Below are 25,726 nucleotides of genomic sequence, written 5' to 3'. Positions count from 1 at the left end.
ATTTCTGATTTCCTTATGTATATGGCGTTCTTTCTGTTTTAAGTTCAAGTGGAATATTTTTATTGAGGTAATTGAAATTAATAACTTGGCACTGTTTCACCCTTACAGTTTCTGTTTTCTCTTTAGACTGGCCTTACAGGTCCTCTGCAGAAGGAAGAGTTGCAGTTGGGAGTGGATGCTGCTAACAGGGCAGCACAACAGTACCAGCAAAGTAAGATCAGCAGAAATTATTGCAGCAAAGTCACCATGGATGTTATCAAGAAAATGAGGCAGCACCATATATGGGTCTATTATGAATGGTCATTATGAATGTTCTTTAAGTACTTTACAGCTGCTAAGAACATGAAAGAGAGTTCGTTGCCCTGATTATTTGTAGTGTCTTTTATCCAGCTCTTACAATGTGGCTGGAGATAACAGCATATAATTTGAATTAAGAAACATAGAATTTTTGCATCAAACTTAAATAACCTCTTTTTATAGAATGCTTTTATGAATTTTTGTGCTGCGGCTTTGTGTCGCACTATTGGGAATGGTGAGACAATATGACACGGACTCTCCTGTGAGTTGAACAGGAGAGTGAGGTTTATTACCTCAGATCTTCTTTTATAGACCGATATGCGAAAGTCCAGAAAGGTAAAACTCCTATTGGTCAGTGAACTATCACCACCATTGGTCGGTGGTGTACACCACCCCTCGACCTTCTCTTGCAAGAAAACAAGAAACTGACAAACAACACCTGCAAGGCTGTCTTCTATCTCTGGGGATTGTTTTGATTCCTCCTGATGATTTCCCAGGCCGCTTTCTCAGGCGAGTCTGAGAAAGTTACGTGGCCTGCTTTTCCACAGGCACTGTGCTCCCTGCTTGCTGCTTGCATTTAGCATCCGTAGCTCTGCATAAAAAATCTGGATTGCTCCAAGAGATGTGAAGGATAGGTTTATCTGCTGATCATTTACATTGAGCTACAGAACCGTGACTGTTTCTGAATATCATGTAGCAAATAAAATGCAGGTAATTTGCTGATTGTTTTTTGATAGATGCTTCTGAGACCACTCAGAGCTCTCTTACTGTGCAGGAGCAATTCACTTTGTGATAGGTAGAAAGGAGGCTACCAGATATTTGAGGAGAGAAGATTTAGAATATGAGAGGAAAATAGTGAATGCTGAATTAAGTAGGCAGCTGCCTTCGAAGTACCTTACTTGTTAGGCATGGAAGGCCTAACAAGTTTGCTTACCTACTTGCAGTGTTTTAAGTTAGCTAGCATGTACCCACTATGGAGTGCCTGTGTGACTGCCTTGAGCAGGATAGAGGTAGAAAGGAAGAGAAAATTGGTGTGATTCACCCATCCAAAAATTTGCAATGAGGCTTCTTACTAACAGAATACTGAAATGTTAAAACAGTCCCTTGATAACCAGACAAAAAAGGTGAACTAATACTAAATATGAGCATTGTGTGTTTTGTCTTCAGTACTGGAAGGCTAACTGGGGATGTATGGATCTGAGTTTTGCTCTTTCCCTGCAATTTGGGTGTTACTCTTTCTCTAGTTAAGCATTTGAGCAAAATAAAAGTGCTGTTATTATGGGAGTCTCAACTGTCTGCCTTCCTTATTCTTTATGCTCTTTGATTATTTCTAGGACTGGCAGCAGTAGCCAGAATTAATTCAGCAGTTCGAATGGGTGATGCTGAGAAGACTGTGGCAGAAATGATGAATCCAGAGGCCCAGTTACCAGAGGTTTATGCATTTGCTGCAGATCTTTACCAAAGGGAGCTGGCCACCTTACAGCAACAGAGTCCTGAAGTAAGTATCACCTTCTCTGTTATTTCCGGAAGTTTGCATGGGTCACTGGGTCTACCTTGTCTGTTTTCTTAACTGTATTTTCTGGAGCAAACCTGTCTTGAGTCTTCACAGAGCTGCTTTGGTATTCAGTCTGTTCTGATGAGGTTTAATCCTTAAATCTTGATCTGCTTGGCCTTGTAAGACTGTACCTCAGTTCCTTACTTGGTGCTCTAGCTTTGTTTATGATACCCACCTTTCTACGTTGTTATCTTAAAGGGTGTCCCTTTGCCTTGTTACATGTCTGTTCTGACAGCTTCTCCACTGTTTTTTATGTGCAGCAAATTTGTATAGAGCGAATGGAATTAATTTGTCCTTTTTGTACGCAGGGTCACCTCACCCATCCAGAACTATCTGTCGCTGTAGAGATGCTGTCTTCCGTGGCCCTGATTAACAGGGCTTTGGATTCAGGGGATATGAATACAGTGTGGAAACAACTGAGCAGTCCTGTCACAGGCCTTACAAACATTGAGGAGGAGAACTCGCAGAGGTGAGTAATTCAAGGAATTATGCCTGTCCTTGATGTTGCTTACATTCTGTGACTTCATGAATTTTCTTTTCCTTCTTTTAAATTTTACATTTCTACATTATTTGTTCCAGTATGGATTTAATCTGTGCTGTCTCTTGCATCTTGTTTTTGCGATTACTGTTTCTTACTGGTCTGATTCTCATGCTGTCTCTCAATGCTTTCTCATGGATTTCACATTAAAGCCACGCTATAATACCATTAGGTTGTCACTAGTACTTAACGCCAGTTCACCCACTGTTTTCTTTGCCCTGGACCCTTATTCAGTGTTTCAGTGCATTTTTCTGTTTGGAGTTTTGTCTGTTTGAACGTACTTCACATTTGTGCTGACATGCTCCACACATGCAAGCATTTCTCTTTTCTTCCCGTTTTCAGTTTCAACCCTTGTGTTACCTCTCCCACTTCATGTGCAGTTCTCAGTGCTCGGTTGTGTTCTCCCTAAGCAGCTTGTTGCAATGTGATGTTTACTGAGTTTGGGTTTTGTTTTCTGACAGATACATTGATGATTTGGTGAAGCTGAAAGCTGAAAGAAGTGCAGAAGGAAATGAATTTATCACGTGGAATGATATCCAGTCATGTGTTGATCATGTGAATAAAGTTGTGCACGAAGAACACGAAAGTAAGTTTTTCTGTTCAATTCATGCTAGACCGATTGTAGCTTATAAGGAGTTCTAAAATTAGTTGTGTGTCAATACAAAAAGTTACTGATTGACTTGTAGTTGTGTTGTACGCTAGATATCTAGGAAGATCTTAGTTGTGAACAAGACTTGGTGATCTGTAACGTGAAAGTCTTGATTGCAGGACTGCTTGTTGGAGTGATCAGGCAGTCTCTTGTGTTTGTGGTATTGACATCAGTATTTCAAAACTGTTTTTTAATCCTTCCAATGTAAATTTCAACCCTTTTTGGATTGGAAATGCATTGTCTGGTGTCAGTGTCTAGGATTAGTCTAGAATTTTCTCATTTTGCTTCAATCCCCCAAATTTAAGGTAATATTATCAAAATCTCTCAGTTGTAGCCTTGTCTTGGAGTGCTCCATCCTTCTTCCTAATTTGCTGCTTTCAGTAGAAGATATTTTCCTTGAAGTTTTATCCTTTCTTTGACGGCAACTTTTTCCCCTGTTCAGTTTTTCCTTTTACTCCTTTTTTTTTTTCATCTGCATTGGTCTGTTTACCTTCTCAGTATTCCATTCCCCAGTTTAGTTCCCAGTTTAGCTCCCTAATTGGAAGATGTGCAAAAACCCTCTGAAGTTACAAGTGTCTAACGCCAGATCACTGTTAAGACTCCAGCTCTCTGGGTGCAGGGACTGTGATATTTGAGCTCTCACCATGACCATGTTTCTGGAGTCAATCCTTCAGCTGTACTGTGTGTGTTACGCCCTGCAATCACACTGCTCAGTGTTTCCCTAGAGGGTTTACTGACCTGGAGCATGGAAACCTATTTCTTTGCAGTTATATAAAAGGTGTGATTGAGGAATCACCAGTAATACATTGCACTCACTTAGGGGCGTTTGGTCAGTAGCCCTATATTGAAGAGAACGGGAAGATGTATAGTATATACATATACAGTGCCAGGTTCAATGGGGCTTGGAGCAGCCTGGTCTGCACTCTTCTTGGTCTAGTGGAAGGTGTGCCTTACCTGTGGCAGGGAGGCTTGGAGCTAGGTGATCTTAAATGTCCCTTCCAACCCAAACCACTCTACGCAGCAAGTGTGAGTGCTGAAAATTATGTACTTACGAAGGAAAAAAAATCACTGATGGAAACTGAAAATGGTGAATGAGTCTTAATAATGTATTTTCTATACTTCTAGCTCTGCATGTTTTTTACTTTCTATTTCTCAGTAGTATTTACGTTAATACCAGTCCTTTAGCAGTGATAAAAGACTGAGCCTGAGTGTAATTATGAAAACTTCATGAGAACAAAAAATTGGAGTAATTGTTCTTGTGCTAAGACAGAATTCGTTGACTTTAAATTCAGAGTGAAGATAGAGGAGTCCTTGAAAATAGTAAAATTAAACAAACTTATTCTTCAATAGACCCTTGTGATGTTCTGTTTCAGATAGTTTAATATTTTTTTTTCTCATTTTCAGTAAGAGTTTTTAATTTTTGTTTATGACCTATACTGAAAACCTCCTGGGTTTGACACTAACTTTCAAGCCATCTTTGTAATATTTATAATTTTGTAATATTTAATATCTCAGCAAGGCTCAGAGCCTTGCACCATAAGGCAGGAGAGATTTGTCACAAGTCTGGAGGTGATCCTAATGTTTATGTTGTACACTGTGGCAAGCAGATGTCTTCTGCCATTCTTCTTGTGAACTTGGTGTGTTGTCTTTCACTGTGCAAAGCTTATACTCTAGGGAGGGTTAACTTTTAAATTAAAAGCTTGTTGTCCTGGTTAACTTGTTTCCTGCACCTCCAGGTAGACACTGTGTTTCCTATTTGGGTCACATAAGCAGATTTGTTGAAACCACACAAACAGGGCACCACACTGGGGGTGCACACGACTGTGTTAGTTTAATAGTAGGCGGTCGCAGGGGAATTCTAAAAGTCTGTGTAATCCCACCATCCTTGGTTCTTTTAATGCTCCTTATCCTGTAAGAAAAGGTGCAGAAAATCCTGTGTAATGAGGTAAATTGTTCTCCTGGGGAATTTCCTAATTCTTTGGTCTGCTTTGTATATGCCCTTATGCAAAGATAAGTTTTATTGTCTCTCTATGAATAAGTTAAATTAGTCAGAGAAGGTCCTCAAGCTTTGTGGCACTATGTGTAGGTGTATATATATTTTTCTCTTAAGTTATTGTAACTGTTTTTTGATAGAAACCATGCCATCATTTTAGTGATGCAGTTCTTGAAACGTCCTCCATATATATTTTTCCCCGATCTCTACTCAATCCAAATATAATCTCTAACCCAAGGTGTTCTATTCTTTGTATGAACTTCTTTTTTGTGAGCCTTGTGTTGAAGAGTCACAGTCTTTGAATACAATAACCAAAGCAGGAGATTCCCACACAGAGCTCCTTTCTTTTCTCTAAAAGACTTATTTGTTCTGCACTGAACAAACCACGGTTGTATACTTCTTTAAGCAGGAATTGAATTGGATGAACTCTGGGATTCTTCTCTACCTGAATTATTTAATGGTTTTTGGGACACAGTTGCTATAGATGTAGACTCTGTTTGCATTTAGCTGACGGTAGGGTCTTAATATTGCTGAATGGCAAATTTTACTGTACTTGGATAGCATCCACTTTTCTGATAATACAGCTGATACTACTTATGTCCTTAATAAAAGAGTTTTCTAAAATACAAAGTTACTGTATTTTTAAATGGTATTCCATGCAATCTTTAGTTTCATGTGAGGATTTCTTTCTGGAGAAGCCAGAACCTTGGAATATTGTGAACTCTGGTTACTCGGGCTTTGATAATTCTCTTCTAAAAGCTCTGAGCTGGGTGTCTGAGGATTCAGTTTTGTCCCTACATGTGATCTCCCTGAGGTTTTGGGTTTTTTTCTTTTAAACTTTATTTTTTTAATTGCAATGCTCAAGAATCATGACTGCTTTGAGTGGGAGAAGTAGCCTTGGTTTCTTTACTAGTAAATAATGTTTTCTGTTAAAAATGTAGTGGTTCTGAGCTGTTACTTGATTTAGGAAGGACTAACCGCACTTTACTTCTGAAGTGAAGCTTATGATTATTGTTGACCAAGAATGGAAGTTTGTTTTTCTCCCCCTTTGCATTCCTCCCTAGGGATTTTGGCGATTGGTCTTATTAATGAAGCTTTGGATGAAGGGGTCACCAAGAAGACTCTCCAAGCCTTACAGACTCCTGCAGCAAAATTGGAGGGTGTAGCCCCGAAGGTAGCACAGCATTATCAGGATACACTACTTCGAGCCAAGAGAGAGAAAGCACAGGTAAGTGCAGTTAAATGCACCTCTTGAAAGACCTGTGCATTAGTGTTACTGGATTCTTACTGGTCTTGAAAGACTGGAATCAAAATTGGCAATGGTGAGAGAGGTGGACATTCTGCATACCTTCAGCAGATCCTAACTAATCAGTTTGGATCCTTTGGTACTAGAGAAAGAGATTTCAGCAAACAGTGTGAATCCATGAACTGTGGAGATGGGTATAAGGATATCAAGTGTACGTTGTGGTTTGCTGCAACTTGGGTCCCCAGTGAGATATGTATCTTTTTTGTGGAAAAATAATATTCATCACCTGTTTTTGTGAGGAGACCATGTTCATTCCAGGAGTACTGAACTTTTGATTGCAAGTTTTCTGAAAGTTTAAGTATTTTCTTCTAATGTTCTTTGTTAAATGTAGTCTTAGATGTAGTTATATATGGCAAAAAAGAAAGTTTCGGAAAGCAGAAAAATCTGTAAATTGATAAATTAGAAAAAAGATGTGAAGCAACATACATGCTACCAGCATATACAGAAATATATGGTATTTCTCACCTGATGACATTTTCATGGCTTATGACTTTTGGGGCAGAAGTTGTCCTTATCCAAGGACTTCTACCTATTTGTACATAGTTGCAGCTTTCACTAACTGAAAGGTGAAGATGAAGAGAGGAAGAGCAAGTTCCGTCTTACAGGTATAAGAAAGGATGAAGAGTGCACATGTGTATACGCAAGTGGTTTTTGGGTAGTAGGGATAGGACACTGATTTTTTTTTTCCCCCTCATCTATTTACAGAGAAGTAGCAGATGTCTGCGTTCAGGGGCTTGAGAGTGTTCGGTTTTCTTTTTTCTGCTGTGGAGCTCATTGCTCTAAGTAGCAATGCACAATTTTGTAGAGTGGCTAAGGTCTAGATTTTGTTGAATGTTTTGTTTTTGACTAAAGGTAAACCGGTGTGATGACAATAGCGGAACACTGTATGCAATTCTGATGAAAATTGCTAAGCAGCTTTCCCAAGGGTCTTGACAGGGTTAATGTTCCTCAGGATCCATTTTGTGCTGAAGCATTTCCTCTCTCTGAGTCAGAATGAAACAATGACATCTTTTTATCCTGTGCTTAAACTTGTGCCAGACTGTGCTGGTAACTTCTGAGTGGGTATGAAATTACCTTATTTAGGCATAAGATAAATAAAGGGCTCCTCGCAGAAGCATGGGAGTAATTCCAGAAATGGAAGGATCATATTATAAAGTAACAATGTGGGGAAAATAAACACAAGCTGAAGCCAACTGTTACGAACTAGTGTTGGGGCTGAGAGGGATTATAGTTCACCTGAAGATGTTGCTCAGTTGCTTATTTACATGGGAAGTGCTGTATCATGCGTGTTTCTGATGTGATGAGGTGAAAGAGAAGAAAACAATAGACTCTGTAGTGTGTTACACTGTGTGTACCTTGCAGAAAGCCTTTCAGCAGTAAGACTAGAGAAGCACAGGATGGTTTTGGTAGTCTTTGGGTTGACTTCTATGGGTAGATAGTACAGTAGAGTTACAGTGTCCCCCATACCCTGGACAGGAATTTAGCTGTTGCTGGTACTCTTGTGGGACTGTCTGGCTTTCAGATGAAATCTGCCTGTGAAGGTCATGTTAAGCTCTGGAATGAAGTGTCATTTAGCCAGTTAGTTTCAGATCTGCCAAAAGCATGTAAGGAAACGTTCATTTTAAGTCTGGCCTTAAAGCTCTTGGGTGTTGTAAATAGTGGTTCTTTTGTGCAGTGTGATTACTATTCCATTCCAGAACTAAACGTTTCCTGTGTTCCGTTTGTATGAGGAAAGTTGTCAGAGGGATGGCTGTTGCATCTTGGCATTTCTTTCAGTAGTTACCTCCAGGAAGCACCAGTAGGTGGGGAAAAGCTTATGCTTGGCAACTGCTGGCTCATTGTTCTTTATGTATATTTTGGGACTTGCAAAACACTTGTCCCTTTCCTCCTCTCAAATTTCTGCATGTAACATGAGCTCATTTGGCTGGATTTCCCAGCCAAAGTACAGAATACTGTGTGATCACTCCTTTACAAGCAATCTGTTAAAATAAAGATTTAAAACATGGCTTTGACTGCTGTGTGTGTACACCTGTCCACAATACGTACAATGCTTTTTGCTTTGCTAGTTTGTACAGGTTTGTGAAGTGTTGTGGTCATGGAAATGAGCAGCCTAATGTGATGTTAGTTACCCAAAGGTTTATTAATTTCTGCACACAGGTGTGCATCAGCAGCTCTGTGTAGTCATCTTCTGGTGAAGGACCAACTTCCTGGAAAATAATATCCTTTTAGCTAGTATGGCTTTAGGACTAACTGGTACCAAGTCCCTGGCCTTGTGTTCGCTCAATTATTAGAGTGATTCCCACTGGCAGGATTTCTTGTTTGTTCTGTTTCCTGAAAAGATTTTTTTTGTCTAGAAGAAAGAATTGAGTTTGGTAATGCCATAGTAGTCTCTGCCAGTCACAAATCCACATGATGTCCGTGTGCTGAAGTCAGTTAGGAAGACTGAAATACTTCTTATTCCCTCTGATACGGAAAAGTCCTCTATTGGCTATTTCTGAATATAGGTTATCTTACTTTGCAAAAATAGTGATACTTTTCTCCTGATACCATATATTTTTCTTGTTGTATTCTCTTCAGGACACGCAGGATGAAACAGCTGTTCTGTGGCTAGATGAAATTCAGGATGGGATTCATAAGGCTAACAAGGACACAGAGGAGTCCCAGAGATGTAAGTATTATTGCACAGTATTGCAAGTAATCCCCACTACCAGCCAAATACCAGTTAATTAAGGAAAGGTTGGGGGCTAGAAATGTCATGTACACGTGGCAAAGGAAACCAAATGAAACTACAGGCTTCTGGTGCAGGTGTGTTTTTTTGAGAAGTGAAATTCAGATTCTTCAAATACTAGATGTCTTCTATTGTGGCGCGATATGCAATTTTTTTCCCAGTTTTGCGTGTGAGCATTAGGCAGACGTTACCTCGTTGGACAAATCTCTATCAAGTTGTTTGTCATTTGTGACTAATTGTGCATGTCTGTGGATGGTTAGTTAGATGCGAGAGTGTTCACATGCACGATTGAAATGGTGAGAATTCTGGTGAGAATGAATGAACGAATGACCTTTTATTTGCGTAAGGTATTGTTGTCTTGTCTTGGTTCTCTTGCATATGGGACTGTTGTCTTTTCTTGGTTCTCTTAGGTACTACCAGACAAACACTCACATGTTTTTCAGATACAGAGGGTACTATACATGTACACTATACTCACCTTTTCTCCTTAACGTAGTTTGCAGGTGGACTGATCCACCCATTGTTGCATCCCAGTCTTTATAACAATTTTGTTTCTGTCTGCAGAAACAATTAAGTAATTACTGCTCTTGTTGGAAAGACCTCTTTTGAATTGTGACTGGACTCTGCCAGAGGAAACTGTTAACTGAATGTAGTGGTTTAGATTTAGTGTGGTCAAACCACCACACTGAAACAGACGTCAGAGAAGAGCTGTAGCTTCGTGTGTTGAAAATTTTCTGGTGGTAAATCAGCACCATGCTGGGACTTATGGGCACACAAATTACATGCTGTCAGGTGCAGTTCCACATATGGTTGGACAGTCTGTACTGAAGAGGCCTCTATACCGCAAATTGTCCAGTTTGTTTTTTATTTATATTTCATGCTTAAAATGTACATTTAAAATTTGCATTGTCTTGCACACACCCCAGCTCTAAGGGTGTGTTCATGTTGCCTTGCTCTGTTCTGCCATTCTGTGCTTGCTGTGAGCTACTGAGCCCCTGAGCTAACCTGCTTCCTGGTGTTATCCAAGTCTCCTTAGGAATTCTGGCCATTAATGAAGCAGTAGATCATGGTGATGTTAGCCAGACCCTGAGTGCCTTGCGTTCACCTGATGTTGGGCTGTACGGAGTCACTCCAGAATGTGCTGAGACGTACCAACAAGAACTGTCAGAAGTCAAGAAAAGGGCAGCAGGTACACCTTAAGTAGCTAACCGTTAGTGAAATAAATGCAAGGTTATTGTACATGGAATTGGAACCAGAGGTAAAAAAGCTCCTGAGAAGAAATCTTGTGTTGTAAATGGTAGCTGTGGATGCTTTGTGAAATAAGGGGTTTCTTTTTCAAAGAAAGTGTGTGAGTAGTATAATGTTCTCCACGTGTAAAATGTGTTGTGTTTAGGTAGCTCTCTTATGATGTCATTAGGGACTCGGAAACATTCCTTTCCTCACTTGGAGGAAGAAGAATCTGTGAAGTAGATTTCCTGGCTGTAATGTTTGTATGTGTGAAAGGTAGGACACTTGTCAGATTTTCAGACTTCTAACTGCAGTTTCTACTCGTAGGGGGCAATGGCAGTGAGTGGGTGAAACACTGGGTGAGAGGAGGTTATCATTATTATCATAACCTACGGACCAAAGAGGGAGGATGGGATGAACCAGCAGAATTTGTACAGAATGACACTCAGCTGTCACGGGAAGAGATACAGGTAGAGTAGATTAACGCATGCCCTTTTTCTCAAAAGTTGATTTTGTACCATTCCCACCCTTAATGCAGCTCTAAGATAGAATGCTTCAAGGCTATAATCATGTTAAAAAGCTTAGTAACTCATTTGATTTGCTAGGCATCATCAGACTGTGTGTGTCACGACTCCTTGTCCTGTTTCAGAAGAATTTATCCTGTCACTAAAAGAGTACTGGACCGTCATGTCACTGTTTTTTGAATGACAAATTTGGAGTTTCTTGTAAGCATAATGTGGAAAGCTGATGTAACATCCTTTTTCTTGTATTTCCATTTTCTTTTTCTGGCATCTCTTCCTATCATAACATTAAATCAGAGCACCATATCCGGAGTCACTGCAGCATACAACCGAGAGCAGTTGTGGCTTGCGAATGAGAACCTGATTATGAAACTTCAGGCTTGCTGTCGAGGGTATCTTGTTCGCCAGGAATTCAACTCAAGAATGAATTTTTTGAAGAAGCAAGTCCCAGCAATCACTTGCATTCAGGTAATGAATTAGTTCTGTTTGGAACTTGTGTTCTGCAGTTGTATTCTGTATTTGACGGTTTTTATTCAGTTCAAAACAATCGCTACGGCAAAACAATAGCTACAGCACACAGCTGTCTTTGCCTTGTATTGTAAATTATCTAAAAACATTTCCTTCTCCCAGTGAGTTTTGGTATATTATTTGCTTTTAAGTGTCATATATAATCGATCCAATAATCACATGGAATGGGAGACAGAAAAACTTATTTGAGGAAGCTTTACCAATTATTTTTTTGCATGTTTCAGTGTTTTGGGAGTAAGGCAATGTGAACTGTGTTGTATGTGTTGATGGTGATAATACCATAAGACGCATTGCTGCTGTTATTCGTCATGAATTTGAGAGGAACAACAAAATTTTCAGTATTCTTGAGTAAAATGCTTCTCTTCAGATTTGTTCAGGGATTTGGAGGATTGAGGACCTGAAAGAGATGGTAGGATAATTCAGCATGAAATTGGGTGCATTTACAGGACAACAGCAAAAAAACTCTGTGGTGTTGTAACTGAAATGCTTGCAAGTTAAATAGCTGCTTTGCACCCTATTACCATTTTATTATTTCAGCAGTGTGTGTCTGTTTGTTTCTGCCTAAGTAGCACATACTCTGACTGTATATTTAACAAAACATACCTCCACACCCACTCCCAGCTCATTAAAATAAGGCTCTCTCCCTTTAAGTGTAGTCCAACCCCTTGCCTGACTTCTCTTCCCAAGTGTCCATGGCAGTGTGTCTTGGAAGGCTTAAATGTTACATCATTGTTCTCACCAGCAGCAGCAGCTAACACATGATCCTCAGGTAGAACAGCTTCTGTCAACTTGACTGTTTCACTGTGTCCTTGACCCCTAACTGTGCTTCAGAATCCTCTTCATGGGGTAGTTTCAAGTCTCTTATGATTACTGTTGGGAAATAGTTAATGTTTCACACAGTGTATCTCTTGGTAAGACAAGCATGTCTCCTTCATGCTTCATTTAGTCAAAAGGGCAGGTGGGAGCTGAGGAACACAAAACTCAGATTTGTAACTACGTCCGTTTAATTAGAAAAGTAAAGTGAGCGTGCCTGTTTTGATTTCAGTCTCAGTGGCGTGGCTACAAGCAAAGGAAAGCATATCAAATCCGATTGGATTACCTTCGCGCACAAAAGGACCAAGTAATAAAGGTAGTGCAGGTTCCCCGCCGACTTTTTTGGTAAACCTTTGGGGTAGTGAACTTTGTAGATAAGGTTTCTGTCTGATGTTTTGGTTGCCTTTCAATAGATTCAGTCAATGACCAGGATGTATCAAGCCAGAAGACGTTACAGAGATCGTCTGCAGTATTTCAGAAACCATGTAAGAGGCTATCTTGTTAAATGTATTCTGTACCTAACTTTGGTACTGTTTCCAGAGTGATGTCAAGTGCTTTTTTTTTCTTAAATCCTAGATAAATGATGTTGTAAAAATTCAAGCCTTTATCCGAGCAAACAAAGCACGAGAGGACTACAAAACCCTCAGTAAGTATTGCCAAGAGTATAAAAACTGATGTGCCTCAAATCTCTGTGAGGGATCATAGATTCATAGAAGAGATTACCCAACTCTCTCTGTCTCCATAGGAGAGATGCTCCAGCCCCCTGATCATATTTTTAGCCCTCCTCTGGACCCAGTCCTGCAGCTCCACATCCTCCTTATTATGTTGGGGTCCCCAGAGCTGAACACAGTACTCCAGGTGGGCTCTCATGAGAGTGTAGTGGAGGAGGAGAATCACCTGCCTTGATTCCTGACCACACTGCTTTTGATGCAGCCCAGGATGCAGTTGGCTTTCTGTGCTGCAAGTGCACATTGCTGCGTCATGTCAAGCTTTTTCTCCAACCAATAATATGATGTTGACTTATATGGCTGTGTGATCTATAACAGCAAGACAGCTTGGAGGAACAATTGGCATGAAGTTGATAGGGCAGCACAGGGAATAGGTAGTTCCTGAGGCTAAAGGAGAACTTTATTCTAGCTGTCTTTTTTTTTTTTTTCCTGCTGAAAAGTAGAACTATAGCTTTGCAGTTAGCTCTGACAGTGTGACTGCCCTATAGTAATACTGACTTCGTTTTTGATTTACTTCTCTTACATTTTTCTCAAAACAGGAAAATCAAAATGTCTGAAGCTGTCTAGACATGATGGTATTAATTTGCCTCTGGGTGCTTCTTGATATGCTGTTTAAATAGATAAGGCACATATTTATTTCTGTTTGCCATCCTCTAGTGTTGTCTATTTTCTTGCCTATTTTTAGTTAATGCTGAAAACCCACCTATGGCCGTGGTTCGGAAATTTGTCCACTTGCTCGATCAGAGTGACCAAGATTTTCAGGAGGAGCTTGAGCTAATGAAACTACGTGAAGAAGTTGTAACCTTGATCCGATCCAATCAGCAGCTGGAAAATGACCTCAATCTCATGGATATCAAAATTGGTTTGCTAGTGAAAAACAAAATCACATTGCAGGTAAGAAATGTGTTGTTGAGAGACCAGCTACATATTGAATTGAGCCCAGTGGTAGTTAGCATGGAGAGCTCCTGGCCTCAGATGTCAGTTGCTCGGGCTCAGTGGAAAACGTTACCCCAGACTTAGTTTTTACTCCATGTTCTTAGTCTATTCCACTAATTTAGTCTGTATCCCTAGAAAGAAAACTGTAGGAGGAGAAGAAAAAAAGTCCTGAAGCTAAAAAAGGCAACAAGACGATCTTGATCTAATGAATGCAAAAAGTTTTGTATTTAAGGGCTTTGTGACTCTTGTTGAACGAGTCACATGCCACAAGCCTGCAGGCAGGGGGGTAATTTTGGAGGCAGGAGACGTGCTTATGTCGCTCGGTTGCTTGTTGGTTAAAGAAAGCCCCCTCTATCTAAGCTTGGCTGGTGTGATAAATTTCAAAAAAAAAAAAAAAAAAAAAAAAGGCTCTTGCTGATACAGCACTGTCTTTTTCTTCAAGGTGAAGTACTGGTCAGCTTTTCATGTGGTCCTGGATTCATTACAATAGGCTTCTCTGAGTGCAAATTCTATTGGTGTAGTGGAATTTGTCTTAGAAGGAAGCTGCAGTGGTTGGGCTGGTGCTTGCAGTGAAAAGTGCCATTGCTGTCAGAGTATGTGGAGGTAGTGAGCTAGCTGAATATGGAACAGTATTTTTAAACCGTAGGCCCAGTTTAAAAAAGGAAGACATTTCCAAGCATCTTCAGAATGCTACTAGCTCTGATAGTAATTGCTACCAAGAGTGACTAACCCTTCTAGGGTTTCAGACAAATTCACAAAATCAGGAACAAAGCAGAACATGTATTTCCAGCTGGAGAAACTGCTGCCATAGCAAATAATGCTTCACTTTAGTAGACCCAGGCATTCCTTGACCCTGCATTTCCACGTCCAAAAGAAGTGGCTCTCAGATGCAAGTGTTCTCCATTGTTGCCTGTTAGAAACTTCTCAGAGTGAAATCTATACCTGTTTTTTCTTTCCAGGATGTTGTTTCTCATAGCAAAAAACTTACCAAGAAGAACAAGGAACAGCTCTCTGACATGATGATGTTGAACAAACAAAGGGGAGGTTTGAAAGCACTGAGTAAAGAAAAGAGAGAGAAGTTGGAAGCCTATCAGCATTTGTTCTACCTACTTCAGGTAAGCAACTTCTTACGCTGCTCGGTAACCTTTTGTCGTAGGAGGTTATATGTCTTAACACAGTCTTTGCTTATGCACTGTAGTTGTCATACAAGCAGTAAGGTTGGAAAAGACCTTTAAGATCAAGTCCAGCCAGCAACTCTTGAGCCTTAGTTTTTAGCGACACCAGCGGGGACATGCACACTAAGTAATTTTTCTTGTTGTTGTAGACTAACCCAACCTACTTGGCCAAGCTGATTTTTCAGATGCCTCAAAACAAATCCACAAAATTCATGGATTCTGTCATCTTCACGCTGTATAACTATGCATCCAATCAAAGAGAGGAATACCTGTTGCTGCGACTTTTCCAAACAGCACTGCAGGAAGAGATCAAGTATGTGGTAGCATACGGCACATTCTCACTGTTGAATCAGTTTTGGCAGTTCTTGAGATTGAGGCTGTTTTCATGTAAAGTCTAATTCTTACATGCAGATAATGCTGAACTGTCCCTTCATTGTCCTCTTCCCCTTTCATATCTGTCAATGTAGTCTATAAAAGAAGAATCAAGTATGTCTATTGAAGCTGAGGTCTTTTCACTTCAGTCAAGATTTCACTGCTCAACATGGCAGCTACTTTTGATCTGATGCAAAGTCATGCTAAAATTCAGTCTAATCTCAATTCTCTGGTGTCTGATTATAAATATGTCCAACAAACTGCAAACTTAGGCATTATGAGCCAGGAAGAAGGCTAAATCTAAGCTCTCTGGATTTCCAAAAGCTAATGAGGAGTCTGAAATCTCTATTGTTTGGCATTTCTGTTTTCTGCGTGTGTTAGAAACTCTGGCTGTCCTCAGACATGTTTTGTTGGATTGGTTGGGCTTTAGGAGCTCGGTGTTTGCACTTTACAATGCAGAGTGGCACAACTCGCTTTGAGGAAGAATATGCAATGAAATTTTTGAGGAACTGCCCTTAAGCAATTTTGGGAATGCTTTTTAAGCATGAAGATATTATATGACTTGTAGAAAATAACAGCTTTTAAAATACGTGTGTGTCGTACCCCCCACCCCCAAAGTCATGCTTGGATCAGTAGTCTATGGAAGTGTAGGCAGGTGATAGAGTTATGCATACCTGAGATTTCATATAGATTCTTTCTTCTTCAGATCAAAAGTAGACCAGATACATGAAATAGTGACTGGGAATCCTACTGTTATTAAAATGGTGGTAAGTTTCAATCGTGGTGCCCGTGGTCAGAATGCCCTGAGGCAGATCCTTGCACCAGTTGTGAAGGAAATCATCGATGACAAGTCACTTAATATCAAAACTGATCCTGTGGATATTTACAAGTCTTGGGTTAACCAGATGGAATCTCAAACGGGAGAGGCCAGGTATGAGACCTGTTAATACTGTATTTTTCTAAACATTGCTTAGCTGCTTTGCATTGCTCAGTTAATCACCATCAATGCATTTGTCCAGCTGATTGTCTCGTCAAGACAGCTTTCATCTCGAAGTTCTAAAGTTCATATTCTGGTTATGGTGCTGAGAGTATTGAACAGGAATGTCATTAGCTGATAGAAGAAGAAATGCTCTTTGGTGTTTTCCTATGTTAACCTGATAGTTAGCGATGAGATGCACTCTAACTTAAAAGAATGTATTGTAAGAAAATGCCTTTGGGAGTCGCTTCCATGTCAGTCCATGTTCATGTCATGTGTGGCCCACGCAAACAGGTACTATTTGCAAGCACACAAAGCTGCTCTTGCTGGCAGAAAGCATCACATTGCAGTTCTCTTGGTCCTAACATCTTTCTAATTAATATTAGCCACTGATGACAATTGTATTGAGCTATGTGATCTTGTGTCATTCTGGTTTCTTCTTCTTCGGTGGTTGTGATTTGCAAGAACTTGAGGATTCTGCTGTGTTATTGGGGTATTTTAACGTACTTCAAAAAAGAAGCAAAAGCCGTACAGATGAATGAGTTCCTTCATATCTAAAGCAATCTGCAGTCATATACCTGTGCGTACTTCATGCAAAATTCTGGACATGTTAAAAACGCAAGTGAAGATGTGTGTTCAGATTCTTCTCTGTACATGAGATTTAGGCTACACCTTTATGAATTACCAGCTTCATCTGTCTGTGTTCACTGGAATACTGTGCAATAGTTTCAGCTGATTGAAAGAAAGATAACTATTCCTTCAGCAGCATGTTATATTGATTTTATGGATGCTGCTCTAGCTTCTGCTTGTGTCCGAGTTTTCATCATCTTAATACCCAAATGCATACTTTTCATTTTCACCAATTTGCAGTCTGAAGTACCACTATGTGCTGTGGATGATGCTTTTTTTGCCTAGTGTGCATGCTGTAAAAAAGATTCCATTTTGAGTTAGCTGGGTCTTTCTCTCAGTGGCCATTGCAAGGGAAAGTAAAGGAAGTAAAAGCAAATGAATTTCAGCTCTGATGGTGCCAAACAGGTTAATTAAAGGCAGTTCATAGCTTTTGGCAGTGAAGTGAATATAAGCATGTTTCTGTGTCAGACTATACATTCCTGAAGTGTACCATCCTGAGTAATATTCTCCTCTATATGTCTGTCTTTTTCAAATAGCAAACTGCCATATGATGTTACGCCTGAGCAGGCCCTAAGTCATGAAGAGGTGAGGACGCGCCTGGATGCCTCAATCAGAAACATGAGGACAGTGACAGACAAGTTCCTGTCTGCCATTACTAGTTCGGTGGACAAAATCCCGTGAGTCTGATGCACCAGTGTTATCCCTGAGAAGTTGCTGGTGTCTTCATGCAGCATCTTATTATCTTCATCTTATCATCTTCTTGCAGCAGTCTTATTTGACTTTTTCTTTCTCTCAGTTATGGAATGCGTTTCATTGCCAAGGTCCTAAAAGACTCCCTGCATGAGAAGTTTCCTGATGCTGGCGAGGATGAGCTTCTGAAGGTGAGGATCTATACACCTTTGTGACTAATTGTCAGCCAAATTGGCCATGGAAAGCACGTCTCATTCTTCTCTCTTGTTAGGTCTATGTGTGGAGAGGAGCACATGTAAGCCTATTAATTTTCCTTTCTGGATAGAAAATATTTCACATCAGGTTATTAATGTTAGGTTCACACACATCACTTGAGATGTTTTCTAACTATTGTTTAGAAGGAGGTATCCTGATACTTCTGTTTTTCTTTTAGTATCTTGGTCATTTGGCTTTTTAGGTTTCCTAACCTGGAGTTACTGTTGCTCCTAGATGGTAAACCTTGAGTTAACTAGTGTGATCACAGCCCACTGCTCCTTCCTTAAAGAGACAAGTTAGAAAGTCTGTATGCGAAATTCTGATATTCCTAATGCCTCATTTGTAGCACACTAGGATATTTTGACAGCAGTATGTAGAGGCACTTCGCATGATGCCTAGTCAGTTTTGTATTTTGCATTTCAGTTGGTTTGGAGAACTAATAGGATCCTAATATTAGTTGCTCTTAGATTACTACAGCATTGGGGTTTTTGTTGAAATTTCTTTGGTTTTGTGGCTTTTGGTAAATTGTAAATTTACGCCCATGAATGCTTTACTTTTTAATGCAATATAGTTTGGTTATTAGAATACTTGACAACGTCTCTTTAAGCTTCTCTGCCTCTGCTCCATTACAAAATAATTACCAATCTGAATGCTGTTTTCTTCTCTCTTCTAGTTCTGTGCTTTCCCATTCTGAGACATCGGTTCTTTCTATGCAGGTGAATTAATTTCTTCCATCTGTAAATTTAGGTGGAAAACTGCAGGTTTTGTTAATCCTCAAGGAAGCAATGTAACTGTCCACATGAATGTCAAAACTGCAGTTGTGTGCAATAGCTACTTGTAGATTTTTTTTAGCAACCGAATATACCCATATAATGTACTGTCCTTTTTGCCCTGCAAGCTCAAATGTCTTTCAATTTCTTCCATGGATTTTTTTTTTTTTTTTTTCCTTTTACTGGCAGTAAACAGTTTGACTGTTAATGGTCAGTAGACTGTTAACATCCAGTGGCATAATTTGTGAGAGTACGGCAGAGGCTTGCGTAAAACACTTGTCAAAACTTGACCTCACTGAAACCAGTTACTAATTTCTGGGTCTGCTTAGCAATGGCTAGTTTTTTTTCCTCTGTGTTTTCAACTGTTTGCTCAGACCCCGGTCTCTTCCATGCATTTAAGTCACATGGCAAGCAGGTGAAGCCAAGATTCACTGACCTGGCCTTCTGCAAATGAGTATGTGGTGAGAGAGCTTTTGCTTTAAATCAGCATGGTGGGTTAATACCTTTTCATTGCTAGAGTTACTTTTGGCAAAATATCCAATACAGGGTAGAAGAATATCATGAGCATATGGATATAATGTGATAATCTCTATTTGTAGTTCTTTGAAATGTACTGCTGCTCATATTTGACTAGGTAAATTGGATTTTTGAAGCATCAAATGCCATTAGTTTGCTGTACTTCTGATTTTCTTACTTCTGGATTAAACGGTTTCTCACAAACTAGGGGTCTGTGCCTGAATATGTTGCTGGTTTACAGAAGAAAGCTTTTATTCTGAAAGAAAAAAGGTCTTTGGACAAATTTCCTCAGTTTAACTTTTTGGTGTGCCATTCTTCCTCCCTTTTTTTTGCTTTGTCAGAGATGGTAGCCAATGCTGCATGCTTATTTAAAAATCAGCTCTTGTTCTATACTGAAACTTCATTACTAGATTCCTCTATACCGTGGTCATTCTGCCCTTGCTCAGACTTACTCAATTGCACTTAATTCTCCTGACAGACTCTGTCTCATGTTCACATCAGTAGCTCATTGGTAACTTGTATCTCTTGTCATTTTTGTCATTGAATTTTTGTAAGTTGGAGTTCTGAATCTTTACGGATAGGAATATCTCCTGCTGTATTGTCCCGTGACTGGAAGTGCTCAGGCTTTCCACTGTGTTGACTGCCCTATCACATCCTTATGATTTTTTCTTTTTTCTTTTTTTTTTTTTTTCACCGTAGATTTTTTGGGATGGTATGTGCTTCTATACAGCAGAACCTTTGTCTTGGAAAGAGACTTGCAAGGAAATAATTTATCAAAACACACAGTAGTTGCAATAAAATTCAGCTGGGTCCTGTACTGTTGTTTATTGATGCATTTCTTCTCTCTTTCCCAGATTGTTGGCAACATACTCTATTATCGCTACATGAATCCAGCCATTGTCGCACCAGACGCATTTGACATCATCGACCTTTCAGCTGGAGGTCAGCTGACGACAGATCAACGCAGAAACCTCGGTTCCATTGCAAAGATGTTACAGCATGCTGCATCCAATAAGATGTTCATGGGAGACAATGCTCATCTAAGCATCATTAATGAGTACCTATTGCAGTCATACCAGAAATTCAGGTAGAAGACTGTAGCTAATTAAGCTGGGGAGTTTGGCAGAGGGTAACATTGCAAGTAAAAAGGGAAAACAGTAAATTTAGAGTATGGAAAATTCTGTCCCTGTCAAATACGCAGTCTGTTAAAAAGGAGAGATTTCACTCCAGACTGCCACAAGCATCAGTGACAGTGGCAGATAAAATGTGTACCTAAAATTTATGAACAGTATGTTGTGTGTTAATGAGATTGCAAAGTCAGGAGTTTCAAGTGTCCAGAATAAAAGTTGCTTTTGCACATATGTACCATGGTAGTTTGATGCGGACAACCAGAATGGACATACATTATTCAGTCCTATGTGAACCCTGGTTCCACGTGAAAATCTAGTGGTGATCAGGAATAAAGCAGGTTGGCATGTAGCTATTCATTCGTTAGAGCTTTCCTTCAAGAATTGTCATCTTATATCTCCTGTATTTTGGGAAATAGGGAACCAGAGATAGTTGCGGGCAAAGGCCAATAATGCAGTGGGGCAGGAGAATGAGGTCACCGAAGCTAATCCTGTCAATTCTGAAAATGAGCAAATGTCAACGTGGCCAGTATTTTACTAGGCTGCTTCAGATGTGTTAAACTAAAGCTGACAAACTGTAGTATGCCACAGTGTACCACAGTTGAAAGAGGTGAGTCTATGTTTGAGATTGTCATGGGGAGGTAATACTCTTGACACATCATGTGACTCTCTCTCAGTGAGTCACACTGACTGTTCTCTCCTTCTTTGCTCTGAAGACGTTTTTTTCAGGCTGCCTGTGAGGTTCCTGAATTGCAGGATAAATTCAATATTGATGAATATTCAGACGTGGTGACTCTCACTAAACCAGTCATTTATATTTCTATTGGTGAAATCATCAATACACACACTGTAAGTATACATTAGTCACAGTTGCTCCTTATAAGCAGTGCTTGCAAAGAAAATGCTGCTTCTGTCTAAAACACAAAGGTACCAAATACAAGGCTGAAAGCTGTCACGATTGTAGTTTGTGAGAGCTTGTTGATTTATAGAATCAAGTAATTTAGTAATGGCTTTAGTAAGTTTCTGTGGAAAGCATTTGAGTATGTGATATTGGCATAGCTCTGAATGTTGACATTGCTACTTTGGAATTCAGTTATTTTTTTCTAAAAGATACCAGTCTAAATAAATTTTACTGTTTGGAAAAGGATGTACTGTTAAAATGCATTTGTTTTCTCTGTTCATCTAGTTACTCTTAGACCATCAAGATGCAATTGCTCCTGAGCACAATGATCCAATTCATGAGCTACTGGATGATCTTGGAGAGGTTCCTACAATTGAGTCCTTAATAGGTGATCTAGTTTGTTCTGCTAAAGTAAAATGTGATATTACCTTAAATGACCTAAAGTGCAGTAAAGAAACAGTAAGAAGTCATCACAGCCTGTTTGGGAGGACGTTCTCTAAAAAGCAGCAGCAGATTTGTTGCAGTATATTTCCTCTGCATAACTTACTGCCCTGAAAAAAAACAGGGGTTCTTTCTCTTCTCCCCACCCACCCCACCTCATCCCACTCTAGAAGTTTCTAGAAGACAGATGGATATTGATGTATTTTCTTTGTTCCATTACGCTGGAGCTATTTCTCTTTGCTTGTGTCCCTGTTCCAGCTTGTTTGCAAAGATCTGTCCTCCTTTCTGGAGATCTGTAGGTGTTCCTTTCAGAGTGCAGTAATAAGCGTATTAAAGAGCACGTGCTCCTTCAAAAGTCTTTGGCATGTGGACAAGTAACATTTTTCCCCTCCTTTAGAGTTTTTTCCATAAGAAAAATAGAATTTTATGCTCTTCTGGTTGGGCGAAGAAGGAACTAACACTGCTAGTCTGTGAAAGTCTTCTGGAAACCCGAGCCACAGTTCACTGCTTCAGGATATAACACATACTGGAAAGATGCACAAGTTTTTCTCCTTCGTTGGTTTCTATGTTGCAATTATTTGAAGTTTCTAGTCTGGGGTGGGGGGAGGGGGGTGTGGGGAGGGACATGAACCAGGCACAGTTGTTGGAGAGGATGCTCTGACAGCAATCCAAGCACTTCCCTTGAAGTTGCTTGATGAGAAAGGTTGGAACCTTCTAAAGGAGGGATTGTAAGCACATTTTCTTCCAAGTGCTGGCAAAGAACAGAATGTAAGAAGCATTATCTGAACAAGCATAGGCCATGGGTTTAGCTAGAAATTGTCCTCCTTCCCCATTTCATTTCTCCTGTGTGCATTGTGTCACTGGGGCTAATACGTCAGAGTTAAATCTTTCTGCAGCCCTTTAAAAAATGGGGGGAAAGGTACCAACAATTGTCCTGGTGAAAGTTCATATGCAATTAGAGCAAGAAAATCTCTTTTTGATGGGATGGCTTACTTTGTTCAAGAGATGATTACAAGCTTGGTTGTTTACAAGGGCTTTGCTCTTAGATTGAAACATTCATTTTGATGAGGATACGGACATATGGACATCATCACATTTTTGTTTTGGCAGTTCAGCCACTCTTAGTGAGATACTGAGATACAGTGTGGAATACATGTAAATCTCTAAGGCATGCGAAGTGATGATTTTGTGGTGCTTTTCTGGACAGTGCATTTTCTTAGATTTGTTTTGAAAAAGTCTGTAATATATTCAGGATGATGTCTTTAAGAGTTGGTTTGGGTTTTGAAGTGTCCTTTTGACAGTATAGAAAACAGTCTAGTTTTTCTGTGATGCGTTATGTAGGGAAAAATTACAAAGTCCTAACAGTCAAGAAGGTAAAGAATGTGATTTAATCTATAAACTCTCTCTGCTTGGCAGGGGAAGGTTCTGGCAATGTTAATGACCCCAACAGGGAAATGCTAGCAAAGACTGAGGTTTCTCTCACGCTCACTAATAAATTTGACGTTCGCGATGACGAGAATGCAGAGATGGATGCAAGGACAATTCTGTTGAAGTAAGTAGGGTGTAACTACCTGGTATGTTACTCAAAAGAAGGAGCAAGTAGAACTTTAACAGTTAGTCTGCGTGTGAAAATAAGAGAATTGAGACGTCATTTAAAGAAATGTGGAAGGACTGTTACTCCAAATACACTGAGATTGTAGCCTTGTCCTTTTCCATGCTTTAGTGTAACTTTTAATTGATGAAGGCTAATAACCTTTTTGAGAAGAAAAGAGGAAAGACAGCAATGGACTGTCAGGGATTTTATTGTTGCCAGAATCTTTATTCTGGAAAACTTTTTACTGATAGTGACTCTTTGCTAATTTTAAGCAAATCCCTATTGACGAGATGTATAGAGCAGTGACCTGACATTCAAATGCATTTTTACCTCCTCCTGATGCATTCCTTCTCGGATTCTAGATAGTTTAATTGAAAAATCTTTGGTCAGCATGTACTTGACCTAGGCAGACAAGAAATCGCCCACAAGAAAATTATGTCTCAAAAAAATAACTTTAACCAGGCTTCTTAAAAGATACATCAGTGTTTTCCTACCCACCAGACAAATGTGACATTGATTTCAAAAGTAAAGATTTACCAGCTGCACTGATAGTCTTTTAAGTTGTGGATGATGAGGAAGGTGAATATGTGATGCAGTTTGTGTGATTCCAAAAACAATTCCAGCCTGACTGTAGAGATGCTATTTGGTTTCATTGTGTGGCTTAAGGATAGAAGTGTTTCAGAGTGGATACCAACTGTGGTTAAATCCCAGCTCAAATCAAGGAGCGACCCTGTCTATCGCTGGACTGGAGTTGAGATCTACCTTGTCTCCCATGCACATAAGAAAATAGTCCTTTGGAGCTTTTGACAGCTGTTATAGATCACTGAAGCATGCTTATGGATGGATAATGTTATAGAGCTTTTCTGGTTGCACAAATGGGCTGTGACTTCTAACTGCTTGATCTTTCACCTTGAATGCAACTTCTGTGTTCCGCGTGGCAGTACTGGGGCTACCTTGTAATATATGGGATAGCATCCTTGCTGTTTGAGGGAGTTCTGGAGAGCAAATTGTGCATATTACAGAGAGGAACCTTTCAGGGAACCAGTTTCCAGTAACTGTCCAAAAACTAAAGTGCTCAGGGTTCTGCTCTGGTTTAGCCTATGACCTGAGTGCTCATGCAGTAATAATCTGACTTTAAATAAATCAGTAACATTGGCATTGTTTCAGAAGAGAAGAGTATTAAAGGTCTTTCTCTTTAAAATTTTCCCTCCTATTCTCCTCGATTTCTTTGCAGCACAAAACGTTTAATTGTTGATGTAATCCGCTTCCAGCCAGGGGAGACGCTGACTGAAATTTTGGAAACTTCAGCTACCTCAGAGCAAGTATGATGCTGTTTATATCTGCTGGTTTTAGAGGGTGTACAATGGAAGTAAATTGCATGTGTGAATGTTACTCCTGCAGTAGTTGCTAGAAACTATTTATGTAGAAGACCATTTTAGATGGTAGGTAGGCTTCTGTTGGTTCCCGTGTGTAGAATGTGTTCATCAAAATGCGTTCATTTGAGTCAGTAGGGGAATCGCCAATCAAAACTCTTTATCTTGTGTTATGCCAGAGATCAGACAATCTGTTTCTGCTTCTTTTTGTCTCCTTAAAATTGATCTGTTTATGAACTTGTAGTTTTTTGTTTCCTTCTTCTAGGAAGCAGAGCATCACAGAGCTATGCAGAAACGGGCCATTCGTGATGCTAAAACTCCTGATAAGATGAAGAAATCTGTCTCTGTAAAGGAAGATGGCAACTTGAATCTCCAAGATAAAAAAGAAAAAATCAAGGCAGGCCTGAAGAAGTTGACAGAACTTGGGCCAGTGAATGCCAAAAATAAATACCAGGAACTAATCAATGACATTGCAAAGGTATACCATTAGATGGTTTCCTAGTAATCACAGTGGGGTTTTCCCAGTTTGTGGCTTTGTGAAACTGGCATGAATTTTGAGAAGGACAGTAAGGATTTTAGTAGCTAATTTATAGATAAAAATCATACCTTTTCTTGCAGCATTTCCACCTCTTGGCATCCTTGGGTAGTCCTTTATTTTTATACAATGTTTCTGGTCTCTCAAATTGACTGCATTGCCAGGTTCTCAGGTACTTTAAGAAAAAATTTAGTATCTTGGAAGGGAAGTCCTGATGTGTGATGTGTTTTTCTGTTCCATTTCACTAATTTAAGTAGTGCCTCTAGAAGCTGATTAACACAAGGAAGTTTTGGTCATAACTCTAAGACATCCTAACTGTTACTTTTATTTAAATGTGCCTGTTAAAGAATACCTAAACGATAAGGGGAGTTCCTGTGGAAAGCTTACAAAAAAGATCCAGTACTGTTGTACATTGCTGCAGTGACAATATATTTTACATCACTTCGTTTACTGAAAAACTATTCGGGAAATGTGACGTAATTAAACCAACTAAATAATCGCCTTTAGGAATCATGTCTCACAAATTAAAGTAGCAGTCAATGACTGTAGTGT

At 39.7% G+C, this 25,726-nt stretch overlaps 1 protein-coding gene across 1 annotated transcript in view; it reads left to right on the top strand.

Annotated features, from left to right (window-relative positions):
• Nucleotides 1–25,726, top strand: part of IQGAP1 (IQ motif containing GTPase activating protein 1) — a 54,141-nt gene that overhangs the window by 22,291 nt on the left and 6,124 nt on the right. The window contains exons 11-34 of the mRNA XM_058846662.1: nt 127–211; nt 1,632–1,795; nt 2,161–2,321; nt 2,852–2,976; nt 6,097–6,260; nt 8,916–9,006; nt 10,094–10,255; nt 10,621–10,763; nt 11,112–11,282; nt 12,388–12,471; nt 12,569–12,640; nt 12,732–12,801; nt 13,569–13,777; nt 14,779–14,934; nt 15,144–15,307; nt 16,073–16,297; nt 17,509–17,649; nt 17,769–17,853; nt 20,058–20,290; nt 21,047–21,179; nt 21,517–21,619; nt 23,089–23,224; nt 24,501–24,588; nt 24,905–25,117. Of these exons, the coding sequence (XP_058702645.1) occupies nt 127–211; nt 1,632–1,795; nt 2,161–2,321; nt 2,852–2,976; nt 6,097–6,260; nt 8,916–9,006; nt 10,094–10,255; nt 10,621–10,763; nt 11,112–11,282; nt 12,388–12,471; nt 12,569–12,640; nt 12,732–12,801; nt 13,569–13,777; nt 14,779–14,934; nt 15,144–15,307; nt 16,073–16,297; nt 17,509–17,649; nt 17,769–17,853; nt 20,058–20,290; nt 21,047–21,179; nt 21,517–21,619; nt 23,089–23,224; nt 24,501–24,588; nt 24,905–25,117 (3,378 nt within the window). The remainder of the gene's footprint in view (nt 1–126; nt 212–1,631; nt 1,796–2,160; nt 2,322–2,851; nt 2,977–6,096; nt 6,261–8,915; nt 9,007–10,093; nt 10,256–10,620; nt 10,764–11,111; nt 11,283–12,387; nt 12,472–12,568; nt 12,641–12,731; nt 12,802–13,568; nt 13,778–14,778; nt 14,935–15,143; nt 15,308–16,072; nt 16,298–17,508; nt 17,650–17,768; nt 17,854–20,057; nt 20,291–21,046; nt 21,180–21,516; nt 21,620–23,088; nt 23,225–24,500; nt 24,589–24,904; nt 25,118–25,726) is intronic.

Source organism: Poecile atricapillus, chromosome 11 (genome assembly GCF_030490865.1).
Source record: "Poecile atricapillus isolate bPoeAtr1 chromosome 11, bPoeAtr1.hap1, whole genome shotgun sequence".
NCBI classification, from domain to species: domain Eukaryota; kingdom Metazoa; phylum Chordata; class Aves; order Passeriformes; family Paridae; genus Poecile; species Poecile atricapillus.
This window is presented reverse-complemented; position numbering and strand designations above follow the sequence as displayed.